General features: G+C 38.0%; 1 protein-coding gene and 1 pseudogene across 1 annotated transcript; one reads left to right on the forward strand and one right to left on the reverse strand.

Moving 5' to 3' along the window:
- Positions 1-2,260: 2,260 nt before the first annotated feature.
- FMC1 (formation of mitochondrial complex V assembly factor 1 homolog) lies at positions 2,261-2,620 on the reverse strand. Its single transcript, XM_069099473.1, has one exon. It carries the CDS (start codon positions 2,618-2,620, stop codon positions 2,261-2,263), a length of 360 nt encoding a protein of 119 aa, XP_068955574.1.
- A 10,344-nt stretch (positions 2,621-12,964) lies between these two features.
- Positions 12,965-13,552, forward strand: LOC138170006 (nuclear transport factor 2 pseudogene; annotated as a pseudogene).
- The last annotated feature ends 4,698 nt before the right edge of the window (positions 13,553-18,250 follow it).

The raw sequence follows: 18,250 nt of genomic DNA on the forward strand, positions 1-18,250 counted from the left end.
TACAGGTATACTGCTTTTATCTTGGAGCTCATGATGTATACAAAGTTAGAATGGAATTATTTTATCTCATATTGCCAACGGGTATGAAATTTCCCCTTTTTTTTTAGTTTTCCTTAGGAGTTACTGGCATTGCTTTCCACACAATCCCACACAATCTTACAGACACTAACCCTCTGGAAAATGTGGCAAGCAGCTGAACCTAAATTCTGCTCTAATTAAATCCCCAGAGATCCCAATTACAAGGAGTAGTAACTGCTTAATTCTCTTGGATATTTGCATATGTAGTCAAGATCAAAGGGGTTGGTAGATGCAAATACCTGTACAACAAATACAACTTGTCTCTGAGCTTTCATCATCTCCCTAGGCACTCTATCCAGAATGCAGAGGTTAACACTGCCTAATGTAATCTCATCAGAACATGCATATAGGCTAGCTAAGAAACCTGTGATAATCAGATGCCTTCTTGTGAAAGGAATATTCTGTATTTCCCGTGTTTAGTATGAAGATTCCAAGAAATCATGTGTGACCTCTTTAAATTTTTACCTCCTTGTCCTTGGTTTTATTCTGCACAAGATATAAATGTTGACTAGATAGGTTATGTGGATGTCCATATGAGTTGTCTAAATTTGGCTTGTTCAGATATGTGTGTATATATATATATATATGTAAGTATGTCTGAATATATGTGTGTGTGTTTACATATATGGAATCTTGTCCAGTCTTTCTCCAAAGGAGACTAATTTTTGCTTGGAGGGGAACAGGAGAAGGGGGCACAATGCTAGTCGCTCTGTTCTCTGAAAGAGAGTATAACAAGAATAGAATTATATATGTCTGCCCCTTCTAAATATTACTTGTCTGGAGGTAGCTTTTTTTTAAATTTTAGGTTCAAAAGAAAGCCAAACAAAAAACCTACCAGATACCCTGGTCACAACTTCCTAAAGGGGGAAGGGATAACCTCAATCTTTCATCCAAAGATTTGGCTATTTCTCATCAAATGATGGTTAAATAAAAGACTATTACTGAAAATAAATAGCAAACAAGTCTATTTTTTCCAAGCAAATACCAAACAGAAATCAAATATATGGATTAGATGATAACAGACACATATACATAGTCAATGAGGTCTCCCATTGGGAGTTAGATATCTTAATTCAACCAATAAAAGAACTTAATCTTGCCTAAGAAGAATTTCCATAAAAACATTTTTTGGAAGAAAGTGTAAATCAAGGATGCAATGCACTGCCAGTTCCTTTATATATCTTCCACAAACCAATGAATTTTCTCATTTTTATGGGTCTCTACCTGAAGCCATTCTGGAATTGTGTGTGTTTTTCTCAAAGAATGAAGAATAGTTTTCCTTTGCAGAACTTTCATAACAACTATGTTCTTCCCATAGGCACACAGTGGCAACTTACCATTCTCTTCAGCAAGTAGGAGTCAGGTCTTACCAGTAGCTTGCACATTGTCTCATGTTTGAGATCTGGGTTACATTTATGTTGCTCTAAGAGTTATGATTTATAACAAATAAAGTTTATGTAGATAACTTGATGTAGTTTTAAATATTTAAGTATTTCCCTCTAGATATTCCCTATATTTATCCTCATCTTAACCAAAAGGGCATTCCAAGGGTCTTGAATCTTTATGTTATAATTCTTCAGGCAATCATACAATCTTATAGCTATAAGGAACTTCAGAGGTTATCAAGTTCAACCCATATGTGAATCAAAGTGATTATAGAAAAATTGTTTGAATGTATACAGTAATGGGAAACTCACTCTAATCCAAGGTCTCCCCCCTACTTGCAGGGTACACATACTCATGAGCTCACACACTCACACACACATACAGCACACACATCATTCCTTGATGCTCAGGTATCCTTTCATGGTTCTTTCCTGCCTGAATGGAAGAGGGTTATCATTCTATCTCCTGAAGGTGTCCTTGTCTGGCTGATTCTTGACTGCAGGAGACTGAAAGAGATGCTATTTGATTGTACTCTCTCATCTTGTTTCCTGCCATGGTTTCTTCCTTATTGCCTGAAGGAAGAGAAATTCCATTCCATCATGGTCTCTCCATCAGAGCTCTGGCTAGAACTGATCTGGCTAAAAAAAAAAAAAAAGAGGGAAAGACTATTCCATCAGCTACTCTTTTTTTTGTGTGTGTGAACACATTTTTAAATTTAATCATCAATACAAGTTGAAAAACAGGGCTAATTGTGAAGTTCTTGTATGAAAGCAGCATCCAGTGAATCTTTGCATTCTCAAGATTCCCAGCCCTTCCCTCCAGGCTGTTGGGGCAACTTGAGACCCACCACACCAGCACCCTCTTCTACAGAACGCTCACCCTTGCCATGAAACTCCTGGTAAAGGGTCACGTGGTTCTGAGTACTTTGAAGGAGACAAAGATAGGTGGCAGCTTGAAAATGTAGCTCATGTTGAGCTCTGCAGAGCTTCTCACTGGTGACCCGGTGCACCCGGAAGGCCTCCACAAGGTACCAATAGGCTGCCGTGTCCTTGTAGGGTTGGTCTGTGGCCGCGCTCAAGTACCACAGCTCCCGCAGGAGGGCCCACAGTGTGCAGGCCGGCGAGCCCAGGGCCACTATCGTGGTTCTGGTCACCATTAGCTACTCATACTGGTTGCCTAACATCCTGAAAAGATTGCATCTTCATTCCAAATCACTAGGGAAATTAATAAGCTGTATGAACTCATTTGTAAGTGATCAACAAACAATCAAAATCTTTCCCATTTAGTTTCATCCTCTACATATCAGTAATTCTGATCTTGTGGCTGTCATTATTGAAACCTTTTCCTCACTCACTACTAATTTATTCCCATCCTCCTAAAACACCAATGCAATATCCACAGTGCCCACTGTTGCTATGAATATGGCTATGTAGTTCTGAGTAACAAAATACAACAGATTCAACACATGGAAAACAAAACTAAAGCATTTATTCAAACACCAGAAAGCTGAATCCCACCAGAAAGCCAGATCTATCATAGCAACCAAGAAGCTAGTACACATAACCAATGTAGAGAGCACATCCCGATGAATTCCCTATTCCATGCCTTCAAAACAAAACAGTCAGGGGGGCAGAGCCAAGATGGGGGAGTAAAAGGAGGAATTCACCTGAACTCCTCCTCGAATTTAGTCAGTAACCTCTAAAAAGTGAATCTGAACAGATTTGAGACTGACAGAATCCAATGCAAGATGGAGCATGGCAGATTCCTAGTCCAGAAAAGTGTACATGTAGGACTGGGGGCAGAGAGAGTGCAGGGGCTGTACCACTGCAGACCTGAGACCAGACCACAATGGAGCAATAGCGAGCCCCAATAAGTGGGTTCACTTACCACAGGGGTAATTTGCAGAACTCACACCCCAGGATGGAGGATCTGTCAGAGCTGGGTAAGAGACAAACGCATGACCCATGGCAGTGGAATCTATTCCTGGGGCTATTAACTCACAGGCTGCATATTCAAATATCATTTTCCTGAATATTTGGAAGCCAAGATGGTACAGCAAATCCTAGCTACTCTAACCTCCCTCTATGGCCCTGAAAACCCAGAGAATAATGCCCCAGAGTAAAATCCTAAAATAGTCAAACTAGCAGCAGGCTTAGGGGTCTTAGAGGAAGGGTGTGGCTTGCTTTGTGCCAAGCCTGAAGTCAAGGATGGAAGGTATCCCAACAAGTCCCATTTCAGATGACCATTGGGAGATGATGAAAATCAGGTGGGTGGAGCCAACAAGGATTAACACTTCAAGCACAGGTGTACCTTAGCACAGTCAAGGGAATCTGTAGATACCAGCATGGCCCTAGTCACCGGGGTCACTAGGGGCTGAGCACAGAGGTGGAAGCCTGAAGTGGACAGGCCACCGCTAGCAGGTCTGTGAGCTTCACTGTAAGCCAGAGGAAACACAGAAAATCTTGGCCTTGGCCTCAGTATAGACACCCAGAGGCCACAACACACAAAGTTAGCAACCAGGCCCCTAGCTCTGAGAATATGAAGCATGGTTCAGAATCCTCTGTACCCCAGACTCCACTTTAAAAGCCAGGAGAGAAATGATCACAATGGGAAAAAAGCAAGTTGGCAAAAGAAAAACCATTGAATTCTATTTTAGCAAGCAAAAAAGAACAAAATTCAGAGGAGAGCAAAGATTCTATACCCACACATGAGACCTCAGAAAGGAATATGAACTGGTCTCAAATACAAAAGCAATTCTTGAAAGGGCTCAAGAAGGATTTTAAAAGCCAAATTAGGGAGGTAGAAGATAAATTGACCAAGTCTTTTAAAATTACAATTGCCAAAATGGAAAACAAATCTCACTAAAGGAAACAAATCTTTAAAAATTAAATTTGTGAAATGGGAAGGGAGGTTAAAAATATAACTGCAGAAAATGAATCCCAGAAAATGAATTCTAAACATATTGAAAAAGGACCTTCAAAAATTAACCAAAGGAAATAATTCACTAAAAATTGGAATTAGTGTAATAGAAGCTAATGACTCTATGAGGCATCAAAAATTGGGGAACAAAATGTAAAGAATGAAAAATTAGAATACAATGTAAAATATCTCTTTGGAAAAAAAAAATACAACTGACCTAGAGTATAGATCCAGTAGAGATAATCTAAGATATATTAGTGTATTGGAAAGCCATGATGAAAAGAAAAGCTTGGACAACATCTTCCAAGAAATTCTCAAAGAAAACCATCCTGAGGTCATAGAATCAGAAGGTAAAATAGCTATGGAAAGTATCCACTCGACACCTCCTGAAAGAGATCCCAAGTTGAAAAATCCAAGTAAAACTTTAGCAAATTCCAGAATTATCAGGATAAGGAGAAAATACAGCAAGCAGCCAGAATGAAAGAATTCAAATATTGTGGAATTACAGTCAGGATCACCCAGGACATATCAACTTCTACATTAAATATTGCAGGGATTGGAATATATTTTGTTAATAAAAAGAGGTTGGAATACAATCATGGTTAAACTATCCAGAAAAACTGAGCATAATATTTTGGGTAAGGAAACAGTCATTCAGTGAAATAAGAAGACTTCCAGACATTCCTGATGAAAAAAAAAAACTCAATGGAAAATTTGATCTCCAAATATAAGACATAAAAAGGTAAACAGGAAAAACACACACATGCACACACACACAAGCATACTCACATAACTTGTGATCGAATAAGAGCAAACTGTTTACATACCTATAGGGGAAGCTGACATCTGTCAATATTGGGAATTATTTAATTATTGTGACATTCAAAAGGGATATACATAGATAGAAGGTGTCAGTATAAATTAACTAATCTGATGATAAAAACCTTATTAAGGGGTGCAAGAGTATTGGAATGGGAAAAGGATGAGGTAGAAAAGGATAAATTATGCCACACAAAGAGGCATAAAATTATTACAGTAGAGTAAAACAAAGAGATGAATATTATATGAGTTTTACTCTTGTTGGTCTTGGTTCAAGGTGAGAATAACATAATTGGGTAAGCATAGGATTCTAACATGAAGAGACAGAAAACACATTATAAATAGAGGGAAAGAAGAGAGGGAGAGGAGCACTAGATAAGATTTACTTTCATTGGATTGTGTTCAAGGAGGGAATAACATACTATGTTAATTATAAAAATCTATTGTGCCCTACAGACAGTAGGAGGGAAAAAAGGGAAAGAAAAGGGAGGTGGTTAAAAGGGAAGGAAGAAGTAGAAAGGAGGAAGAGTAGCTAAAGGGAGGGCAGTAGATAGGGAGGGAATATGGAGGGAGGTGGTAAATAAAGGGAAAACTCTTAAGGAGGGGAAGGTAAAAGGGAGAAATAAAAGCATAAACAGGAGAGGGAATAGGATGTAGGGAAAGACACAGTAATCATAATGGTGATTTTGATTAGAATTAACTCTCTCATAAAACAGAGGCAAAGTGTATAATGGGTTAAAAAATATAATCCTACATTATGCTGTCTACCAAAAACAGATCTAAATCAGGGAGATACACACAGGGTAAAAGTAATAGGCTAGAGTAGAATATATTATGCTTTAACTATAGCAAAAAAAGCAGGGACAACAATATTTATCTCAGATAAAGCAAAAGCAAAAAAATGTAATTAAAACAGATAAGGAAGGAAACTATATCCTTTCAAAAGACACCATTGATAATTAATCAATATCATTAATAAATATATATGCACCAAGCAGTATAGCATCCAAATTCCTAGAGGAGAAGTTAATGGAGTTAGGGGAAGAAATAGATAACAAAACTATACTAGGGGGGACCTCGACCTCCTCTTCTCTGAACTTGAGAAATCGAAACTTAAAATAAACAAGAACGAAGTTAAGTAGATGGATAAAGTTTTAGAGAAAGTAGACATGATTGACTTCTGGAAAAAAACTGAATGGGGATAAAAAGGAATACACCCTATTCTCAGATGTAAATGGCACACACACAAATTGACCATGTACCAGGGTATAAAGATCTCACAATTCAGTGGAAAAATGCAGAAATATTAAATGCAACCTTTTCAGATTAGAATGAAATAAAATGTATATGTAATAAAAGGCTATGGGAAAATAGACTAAAAACTCATAGGGAACCAAGTAATGTAATCTTAAAGAATGAGTGGGTCAAGAGAATGGCAGCAATGAGCCAAGATACGAAAACTTATGGGATGCAGAAAAAAGCAATTCTTAGGGGAAGTTTTATATCTCTGAATGTGTACCTGAATAAAATAAAGAAAATGAAAATCAACAAATTGAACATGCAAATGAAAAAGCTAGAAAAAGAGCAAATTGAATATCTCCAAATAAAAACTAAAATTGAAATACTAAAAACAAAGGAGTGATTAATAAAATTGAAATTAAGAAAACTATAGAATTAATAAATAAAACTGAGATGGTTTTATTAAAAAAAAGACAACAGGGAGGCAGTTACATGGTACCATGGATAGAGCACTGACTCTAGAGTCAGGAGGACCTGAGTTCAAATCTGGCCTCAGATACTTGCTAGTTGTGTGACTCTGGGCAAGTCAATTAGCCATGATTGCCTCCAAAAAGAAAAAAAGAAAAAAATATAAAAAAACAAAAAAATTGATAGACTTTTAGCCAATATGATAAAAAAAAGAAATATGAAAATGAAATTACCAGTATCAAAATTGAAAAGGGAGAATCTACCTCTAGTGGAGAAAAAATTAAAACAATAATTAGGAATTATTTTGCCCAATTACATACCCATAAACTTGACAATCTTAGTAAAATGGATGAATATTTACAAAAGCATAAGTTTCCCAGATTAAATGAAGAGCAAGTAAAATGCTGAAATAACCCAATCTCAGAAAAAAAAAGAAACTAAACAAGTCATCAATGAATTCTCTAGAAAAAAGTCTCCAGGTCCAGTTGGATTTACTAGCAAATTACATTAAGTATTTAAAGAACAATAGATTCCAGTACTCTACAAACTATTTGAGAATATTGGAGAAGAATGAGTTCTACCAATTTTTTTTTTTTATGACGCAAATATGGTACTGATACCTAAATCTGGAAGAGACAAATTGGAAGCAAAACAACAACGATGGACCAATTTCCTTCATGAATATTGATGCAACATTTTTAAATAAAATATTAGCTAAAAGACTACAGAAACTCATCACAAGAATAATACACTTTGATCAGGTAGGATTTATTCCAGGAATGCAAGGATGGTGAAATATTAAGAAAATAACCAGTAGAATAGATCATATCAACAATAAAACTAGTAGAAAGCATATGATTATCTCACTTATAGTCTTTTCACAAAATACAACATCCATTCGTGTTAAAAACACAAGAAAGTAAAGGAAAATATGGAGTCTTCCTTAAAATAATAAGTCACATATACCTAAATCCATTAACAACTATTATATGTAATGGAGCTAAGTTAAAAGCATTTCCAAAAAGATCAGGGGTAAAAGAAGGATGTCCACTATCAACCTTCTTGTTCAGTTTTGTACTAGGAATGTTAATGGTAGCTAAAAGAAGAGAAAAAGAAATTGAATTATTCAGAATAGGCAAAGAAGAGACTAAATTATCCCTCTTTGCAGATGATATGATGATAAACTTAAAGAATTATAGACAACCAAGGAAAAAATAACTACTTGAGATAATAAATAAATTTAGCAAAGTTGCAGGGATATAAAATAAAGCTACATAAATCCTTGTCATTCCTATATATTTATTTTTTAAAAGCAATTGGAATTAAGTAACTTGCCCAAGGTTACACAGCCAGTTTCGTGTGTGTGTGTGTGTGTGTGTGTGTGTGTGTGTGTGTTAAGTATCTGAAGCCAGAACCAATTCCAGATCCTCCAGACTCTGGGGCCGGTGCTCTTACTCACTGAGTCACCTACCCACACCAATTCCTAAATATTTCTAACAAAATCCACAAGCAAGAAATAGAAGGAGAAATTCCATTTAAAGTTACTGTAGACATTATAAAATATTTGGGAATCTGCCTGCTAAAACAAACATAGGAACTATATGAACACAATTACACAATATTTTTTTCACACAAATAAAGTCAGACCTAAATAATTGGAAAAATATTAGTTGCTTGTGGTTGTAGAGTTAATATAATAACAATGACAATTTTACCCAAATTAATGTATCTATTTAGTGCCATACCAACCAATCTACCAAAAATGCTTTATAGAGCTAGAAAAAATTCATCTGAAAGAACAAAAAGTCCAGAATATCAAGGGAATTAATGAGAAGTAATTTTAGAGAAGGTGACCTAGCCATACCATATTTTAATCTGTATTATAAAGCAGCAGTCATCAAAAGTACTTGGTACTAGTTGAGGAATAGAGTAGTGGATCAATGGAATAGATTAGTTACACAAGATACAGCAGTCAATGACTATAGTAATGTACTGTGATAAATCCAAAGATGCTAGCTTCTGGGATAAGAACCCACTATTTGACAAAAACTGCTGGAAAGGCTGAAAAATAGTATGGCAGAAACTGGACATAGATCTTACACCATATACCAAAATAAAGTCTGGATGAATGCACCATATAAGTATAAAGGCTGACACTGTAAACAATCTGGGAGGGCAAGTGATAGTTTACCTGTCAGATTTATGGAGAAGAAAAGATTTTATGATCAAACAAGAGTTACAGAGCACTACAAAATGCAAAATGAATAATTTTGTTTACATTAAATAGAAAATATTTTGTACAAATTAAGCCAATATAACCAAGATTATGAGGCAAGTCAAAAATTGGGAAAGACTTTTTACGAGTGTCTTTGATAAAGGCCTCATTTCTTTTTCTTTTTCTTTTTTTTCTTTTTGGAGAGGGGAAGGCAGGGCAATTGGGATTAAGTGACTCACCCAAGTCCCACCCACGTGGCTAATAAGTGTTAAGGTTCTGAAGCCTAATTTGAATTCAGGTTCTCCTGACTCCAGGGCTGTTGCTGTATTAACTGCATCACGTAGCCACGATAAAGGTATCATTTCTAAAGTATGCAGAGAACCTGGTCAAATTTATAAGAATATATGTCATTCCACAAAGGATAAATGGTCAAAGGCTAGGAATATGTAGTTTTCAGAGGAAGAAATTAAAGATATCTCTAAGTATAATAAAAGTGCTCTACATCACTACTGATTAGTGAAATGCAAATCAAAATAACTCCGAGGTACCACATCTCACTGGTAAGACTAGCTAAGATCACAAAACAGGAAAATGATGAATGCTGGAGAGGATATGGTAAAATTGGAACACTAATGAATTGCTCATGGAGTTGTGAACTTATTCAACCATTCTAGAGAGCAATCTGGAACTGTGTCCAAAGGTCTGTAAAAAAGTACAAACCCACTGACCCAGCAATACCACTTCTAGGGCTGTATCTCAAAGAGATCATATAAGTGTGAAAAGGACTCAGATGTACAAAAATATTTATAGCAATTCTTTTTATGATGGCAAAGAATTGGAAATCAAGGGGATACCCATCAACTGGGGAATAGACAAACAAGTTGTGGTATATGAATGTAATGGAATACTATTGTGCTATAAGAAATGAGAAGCAGCCTTCAGAATAACCTGAAGGGACATATAAACTGATGGTGAGTGAGGAGAGCAGAACCAGGACAACTTTGTACACAATTACTGACACATCATATCTTTGATGACTAACTTTGATAGACTGGGGTCCTCTCAGCAATGCAATGTTAGATGACATCTATAAAAGACTCACGATGGAAAGGAATAGCCATATCTAGAGAAAGAACTAGATTCTAAATGCAGATTGAAGCAAACTACTTGCTTGTTCTCTTTTGTCCCTTCTTTCTCATTGCTCACTCCATTTGTTTTAATCCTTCTTTACAACTTGACTATTGTTTAATGTGAAGATATTTGTACAACCTATATTTGATTGGATGCTTTTATGGCAGAGAAAGTTTGAAACTCAAAGGATTGTGGAACGGAATGTTGTAAACTAAAAGTATGTAAGTACGTTAAAAAAAATCAAAACCAAACCAACCAAACAAATAACAACAACAAGAAAAACAGGCTCTCCTAAGCAAAAATGCCCCTCTCACTCCTGCTAGCTGCTTTGCCTCTGCACGGCTTTCTCCCAGCTCTTCTAGTGCTCTCTTTCTGCTCCTTGCTCCACTCTTCTTGTTCCACCCTTTCAACCAACTCCTCCCACCATGGGCTCCATATGATTGTTTGGCCTGTAAAGGGTCATGGAAGATCTTCAAATTCCCATTCCCATTACACCCCTTCAACCCAACTTCCTTCCCTAATGTCTCATTTGAAATTTAAACAACCCTTCTACTCTATTCTCTGGAATGTCCCATCTATAAGAAACAAACTTATTTTCATCTTAAAATTTTTCCTTTCCCACTTGTATCTTCTATCTTTCACTGAGCCTTGGTTACCTCCTGGTCACATCCTTTCTTGCTACCATTTACAGAATTCCTTACACTTTCATTAATCCACCAAGGTTGCGTAGTTAGAATACTTCTTATTCCCCATTGTTACTTCAAAGTTCTTCTCATACCACCATTGTCTGCACATTTACTACCCAATCAAATTTCTCGTGGCTATTGTCTATCAACATCTAGGGTATTCCCTTTTTTTCTTCCACAGCATTAGTTTCTGGCCCCAAATCTTTCTATGTTCTCAACTCCTGCCCCCATACTAAAGAACTTTAATATACATATCAACACTCCCTCAGATACTTTGATCTCCCACTTTCTATAAATATACATGTCCTAGGAAATAGTCCTTCAATACAGCCTAAATATATACACAGATAAAAATAAACTAGATCTTACTCTCACCCACCAATGTTCTGATTCTATGTTCATATTTTCAAACATCTGATTACAATTTGTTATCCTTCTACCCTTTCCTCTGTTTTGCCATCTCAAACCTTATTTCTGATCCCCTCTTCAGTCTCCTGGGCTCCTCTTCATAAGAAACTCCACCACCACAAGTCCTCAGGAATTTCTGACTGAGTTCTCAGTTCTCATTTCTCTTCTGTAGCTGCTCTACCTCCAGATGCTGGTCCCAATAAATTCTGACAGTCCCTTCCTGGGACATTTCCTTATATACACAATGCATTAGCTTTCTGTTTCAGCCAATCCCTTCCTGTTATGTCAGCAACAGGAGACAGGAGTTCAAACCTTCTGTTTCTCCAACAGTGCTAAGTACCTGCTACCTTTGCTAACACAAAGGGATCTTCAAATTCAAATTACATTACCATTACAGTAAGGAAGAAGACTGAAAAAAGGCCATTAATTTGGAGAGTAAAAGATTATTAACAACTTTGGAAAGGGTAGTTTTAATTGAATGATGAGACCAGAAACACTGCCATTTATTTGTTAATTATTAGGTTAATGACACTTATTTTGCTTACAGTTTTGCCTTAAAAATTAAAGAATAGTTCGCCATGACAGAGAAAATCCTCTCTGAAGATCTCAAGCCAATCATTGAATGAGAAGTTTTATCTGAAGAAAAGATTGAACTTGGGAAACCTAATTAGCTAGCTAGGAGGAATCATACATTTAGTTGATAGAACTTAGGACTTATATTGAAGATTTCCTTCTATGTATAAAAAGAGCAATGAAATTGAAAAGGGGGGAGACTGGGAAGGATTTTCATTACCAAAAAGAAAAGGTGTTTACTTTTCTAAAATTATAAAAATGTCTCTCTAAAGTAAGGGAATATGGCAGCGTTTTTTTCTCGCATAAAGATCATACAGCCCTGAACTTCAAGTGAAAGAGATAAAGAAGCTCCTCAGCTCTATGCCCTGTGGGGTTTCAGCAAGAAAAATCTTGTAATATTGCATACATAATCAGTGATTTTGTGGTCAATAGAGATGTCATGTGAAGCAGAAACCAGTGAGAATGGCATCATAGGAGGAGCAGTATACCATCAGAAGTACATGAATCATCATTCCACATTTATAGTCATGTTCTCTTTTGGTGCCTTTCTATTTGCATTATTGTGTGATAACTCTTTCCTCTGGTGATTTGTGTATTTATGAGAATATTATTGAGATTTATAGGGGAAATATTAAATTTCAACCTTTGTTATTATGCCATCTCCTTAAATGCCTAAGCTTTAAACTATTGTTGCCATCTGATTGACAATCACAGCTTTTGATTTTATCTATTTCCCATTTTCAGAGTTGAATGATTATTTTAAAATAGGTCAGTTTGACACTGTTATAACACATCCTATTGTAATTATTAGTACTTATTCTTTCTTAAAATTAGCATTTACCTTATTCTTTCCTCTGCCTTTCCTTTTCTCTTTCTTCTTCTCCACCTCTGCCCTTTTTTTCCTCATGCTAATCTGAACTGCTGCCACCTTTGGGATAGTGTGGCACTTTCTGATATTAATGCCTTTTGGATTTTGATCAGAACTGCTGTATTTGCCCAGATCTTTGCTCATTCAAACACCAAATGAATACCATTGGCCCGGTATTAATTACAGAGCTTAAGAGCTGGATGAGACCACCTTCTCATTCTAGGAAACCATCTTCTAATTCAATCCCCTCATTTTACAATTTCTGCTGCTAGGTGAGGATCCAGAATGGGAGACAAGATGATTTGGGAGCAGATTGGATCCAGCTTTGTGCAACATTACTACCAGTTATTTGATAATGACAGAACTCAATTAGGAGCAATATATATTGATGCATCTTGCCTTACATGGGAAGGGCAGCAATTCCAAGGCAAAGCAGCCATTGTGGAGAAATTGTCTAGCCTTCCATTTCAGAAAATACAGCACGGCATCACAGCTCAGGACCACCAGCCCACCCCTGACAGCTGTATACTCAGTATGGTGGTGGGGCAGCTAAAGGCTAATGAAGACCCCACTATGGGATTCCACCAGATGTTTCTATTAAAGAACATCAATGATGCTTGGGTGTGCACCAATGACATGTTCAGGCTAGCGCTGCACAACTTTGTCTGAGCCCCCTCTTCCCAAGGCACCCACACTGTTTCCTTCTCTCTCCTCTTCCTGATATTATTCACACTTCCTCTTCCTAACCCCCTCAGAACTCTCCAAATATCATACACAAACCTGCAAGGCCACTGTGGGTGGACAACACGGTGGTAGCAGTGACATCACTATTTGAGTGTGTTCTGCATGATGTTTGGACGTTCGACAAGCTAGCTGCATCTGACAGGAGAAGTTTGTGTTGTACCAGAGCATGCCTTAGAAAGACTAAGTAATGGGGGGCGGAGCCAAGATGGCAAAGTAGAAGCACTACCCTCCCGCAGCTCTGGTTTCCACCCTCCCCAATCCATGTAAAAAGGGGACTCTAAACAAACTTTGGAGCTGCAGAACCCACAAAATGACACAGAGAAGCTAACCTCCCACTGAGAACAGCCCGGTAGGCCAGCAGGAATCGGCCAGCACAGCGCTCTGGGAGCCGAGCCCAGCCCCACACCTAGGCTTTAGCCCCAGGGCGGGCCTGACCAGCTGCCATCCAGAGGGACTCCAGATCAGCATCAGCTGTGGCCGCTTCCAGATTTATCAACACATAGATGCTAAGAACAAGGTGAGAGGCCAGTGCATTCTGGACTTTGGGACCCAGTAAGTGGGAGTGCGTGGCTTTTACCCCCGGGGCGAGAAACCACTGAGATGCCAGCACAGCCTGCCAGTGCCACATGGCGGCTTCAGCTCCTGGCCTGCAGAGTGTAGGGAGACCAAGCACCAGTCTGAGGGGTCATCACTCTTGCTTTCACCTGCTTGGATCTGGATTGCAGTCTAGGGTGGAGGTCCTGGGGTGTGTGTCCAGCTTGCCAGAGCATGTGGAGACCTCAGAGAGGGCACCCATCTAATACCTCCGGCAGCTGAGAAAACCCAAGCATTTGGGATGAAACTCCCCTGTCTGGTGGCAGAGTCCTACTGTGGCAAAAAGCCCAAAAGTCAAATCATTGAGTGGCAAAATGAGCAGGCAAAGGAAACAAAGCAGACAGAAGATTCCAACATTACACTCCCATTTTGGGGATAAGAAGGAGCAAGGCATGGAACAGGAGGAAATCAGTGAAGTCAGAACTCCTGCACCAAAAGCTTCAAAGGAAAATACAAGCTGGTTACAGGCCATAGAGGACCTTAAGAAGCAGATAAGAGAAGTGGAGGAAAAATTGGGAAGAGAAATGAGAACAATGCAAGAAAATTATGAAATGAGAGTCAACAGCCTGACTGAAGAAAATAATACCTTAAAAAACAGACTGACTCAAATGGCAAAGGAGGCTCAGAAAGGCAATGAGGAGAAGAATGCCTTAAAAAGTCGAATTTTCCAGATGGAAAAAGAATCTCAAAAGCTCACTGAGGAGAATCATTGCTTCAGAATTAGATTGAAGCAAATGGAAGCTAATGACTTTACGAGAAATCAAGATGCTGTTAAACAGATCCAAACAAATGAAAGAATAGAAGGCAATCTGAAATATCTCATGGGAAAAACCACTGACCTGGAAAATAGATCCAGGAGAGATAATTTAAAAATTATTGGACTGCCTGAGAGCCATGACCAAAGTAAGAGCCTGGAAAGCATCCTCCAGGAAGTTCTCAAAGAAAACTGCCCTGATATTTTAGAACGAGAGGGCAAAATAGAGGTTGAAAGAATCCACCGATCACCTCCTGAAAAAGATCCCAAAAAGAAAACTCCTAGGAATATTATAGCCAGGTTCCAGAATTCCCAGATTAAGGAGAGAATATTACAAGCAGCCAGGAAGAAACAATTTGAATATTGTGGAAACACAATCAGGATAACCCAGGATCTGGCAGCTTCTACACTGAGGGATCAAAGGGCCTGGAATGTGATATTCTGGAGGTCAAGGGAGCTGGGATTAAAACCAAGAGTCACCTACCCAGCAAAACTGAGTATCCTGTTTCAGGGGAAAATATGGTCATTCAGTGGAATACAGGACTTTCAAGCATTCTTGCTGAAAAAACCAGAGCTGAACAGAAAATTTGACATTCAGATACAAGAAGCAAGAGAAGCATGAGAAGGTAAACAGGGAAAAGAAATCATAAGGAACTTATCAAAGTTGAACTATTTTTTTTTAAGCAATTGGGGTTGAATGGCTTGCTCGGGGTTGCACGGCCAGTTGTTGTTTCTGGGTGTGGTGCTGGGTGTCTGGGCCCGGATTTGATCCGGGTCGTCCCAGCACTGAGGCCGGTGCTCTTGCTTGCTGAGCCACTTGGCCAAAGTTGAACTATTAACATTCCTACATGGAAAAACAATAATTGTAACTTATGAAACTTTTCTCAGTAGTTGAAGGGATTAGAAATATATACATTATATAAATATGTCTTTATATGAGGGCATGCAGGCATATGAATACATATGTGAATGTGTGTATATATGTTTACAGGTATACATAGATAGAGGGCACGGGACCAATTTAACAGGAAGGGATGATACTTAAAAGGTGAAATTAAGAGGTGAGAGGAATATAATGAGAGGAGATGGGGAGAGACAGAGTGGGGCAACTGTCATACAGAAGAGGCAAGGGAAAATGGTTACAATAGAGGGGAAGAATAGGAAGGCAAAAGGGAATGGGTCAACCTTATTCCTATTGAATCTGGCTTGAGGAGGGAGGGAAATACACACTAAATAGGGTATCTCACCCTCCAGGAGAATAGGGGGGGGAGAGGATGTGAGGGGGGATGATGGAAGGGAGGGCAGGCTGGGGGGGAGGGAAGTTGTAAGCACCCACTTTTGAAAAGGGACAGGATCAAAGTAGAGAATAGAACAAGTGGGATGTGGGATAGGAGGGAGGGAAATATAGTCAGTCTTTTACAATATATCTGCTATGTTATTGTTTTGCATTAGCCACACATGTACGACCTATACTGAACTGTTTATCTTCCCAGTAAGGGTGGGTGATAAGGGAGGAAGGGAATGAATCTGGAATTCAAAGTTTTAAAATCAAATGTTTAAATATATATTTACTATTATCAATATTGTTTTACATATAATTGGGAAATATAGAGATCCACCATGCCCTACTGGAAAAGTTGAAATGGGTATGGGAGAAAATATGGGAGAGAGCAGATCAGAGGTGGGGATATCCTGTGGGACTGCTGTTTTGGTGGGAAGGGTGGGGAAAAACGGGGAGAAAATTTGTAACTCAAAATCTGGCGGAAACGAACGATGTAAATCAGAAGTTAATAAAGCATTTAAAAAAAAAAGAAAGACTAAGTAATGCAATAAGTTGTCTTTTTTTTTAATGTATTGACAAGTTGCTCTAGTAACCCAAATAAATGCAGGAGAAAGCAGCAGCTGCGTGTACAGCCCAGAAATTGATTTGTTCAGATGTTCCAATGTCTCATTATACAATAAAACCATGAAAATTAAAAAAAAGAAATAAGGAGCAAAAGATTTACCTGAAAAAACCTGGTAAGACTTACATGAACTGGGGTGGCCAGGTAGCACAGCAAGTAAGAGCACCTGCCCCAATGTCGGGATGATTTTGGGGATCAAATCTGGGCTCAGACACTTAGCACCCACCCAGAAACACCTGGCTGTGTAACTTTGAGCAAGTTACTTAACCCAATTGCTTAGGGGCGGCCAGGTGGCTCAGCGAATAAGAGCACCAGTCCAAGTGTCAGGATGACCTGGGGATCTAATCTGGGCTCAGACCCTTAGCACCCACCCAGAAATATCTGGCCATGTAACCTTGAGCAAGTTACTTAACCCCAATTGCTTAAAAAAAAAGACTTACATGATCTGATGTTGAGTGAAGTGAGCAGAGCAAGGGGAACACTGTGAATAATAACAGCAACATTGTACAATGATCAACTATAATATACTCAGATCTGCGGAGCAATACAATGATCGAGGACAATTAAAAAAAAACTCATAATGGAAAATTCTATCTACATCCAGAGGAAAAAAAAGGATAGAGATGGGAATGCAGATCAGAGCATATTATTTTCACATTTTTGTTGTTTCTTCTTTCTTTTCTTGGTTTTTCCCTTTTTTTCTAATTCTTATTTCACAACATAACTTATTGCAGCATGATTGTACATGTAAGACCTATATCATATTGCTTGCTCTCTTGGTGAGGGGGGATAGAAAGAAGGAAGGGAGAAAAATTTGGAACTCAAAATCTTATAAAACACGTTTTGAAAACTATCTCTACATATACTTGGGAAAAACAAATAATATTAACTGCAAAATATAAATTCAAAAAAATTGAAAAAATATTCTGGAAACATTGGAGAAGTTCAACCTGTATTCACCAATCCCACCATTTCCCATATGTAAATATATATGGGCACATATACGTGTATGTATTGATGTGGAATAAAGGACTCAGAGACATCTGTATAAAGTGATGGTTTATAAGTTCCCTCTGGTTATTATGAAAATTAAAAGAATGACAGAATTAAGAGAAAGGGGAACAGAAAATAAAATGATAAGAGAGTTCAGGTTAATTAAATATTTTTTGGCCTGTCTGTCTCATTTCTTTAAGGCTTTGAGAACATGCTCAATTTTATTTTTAACTAATCCATTATCACCAAACTGTACAATAGGGACTTCAAATTATGGCTGCTGGTTCTTTACAAAACTTTGTTGAGCCATGACTATTGTACCAGAAAGGAGGAACAAAATGTTCAATACCTATCACTTAAGAGATGAGGACAAAGAAGATATACTAATAAGGGACTTTCAAAAGGATAACAAGGGACAGTTAGCTTGCAGCAACAAAAAGATATCTTATTCTTACAGTGGATCTGATTATC

The sequence above is a fragment of the Petaurus breviceps genome, unplaced genomic scaffold (assembly GCF_028583685.1).
Source record: "Petaurus breviceps papuanus isolate PSGF00001 unplaced genomic scaffold, PetGlider_PUasm1.0 38, whole genome shotgun sequence".
In the NCBI taxonomy this organism is placed as follows: domain Eukaryota; kingdom Metazoa; phylum Chordata; class Mammalia; order Diprotodontia; family Petauridae; genus Petaurus; species Petaurus breviceps.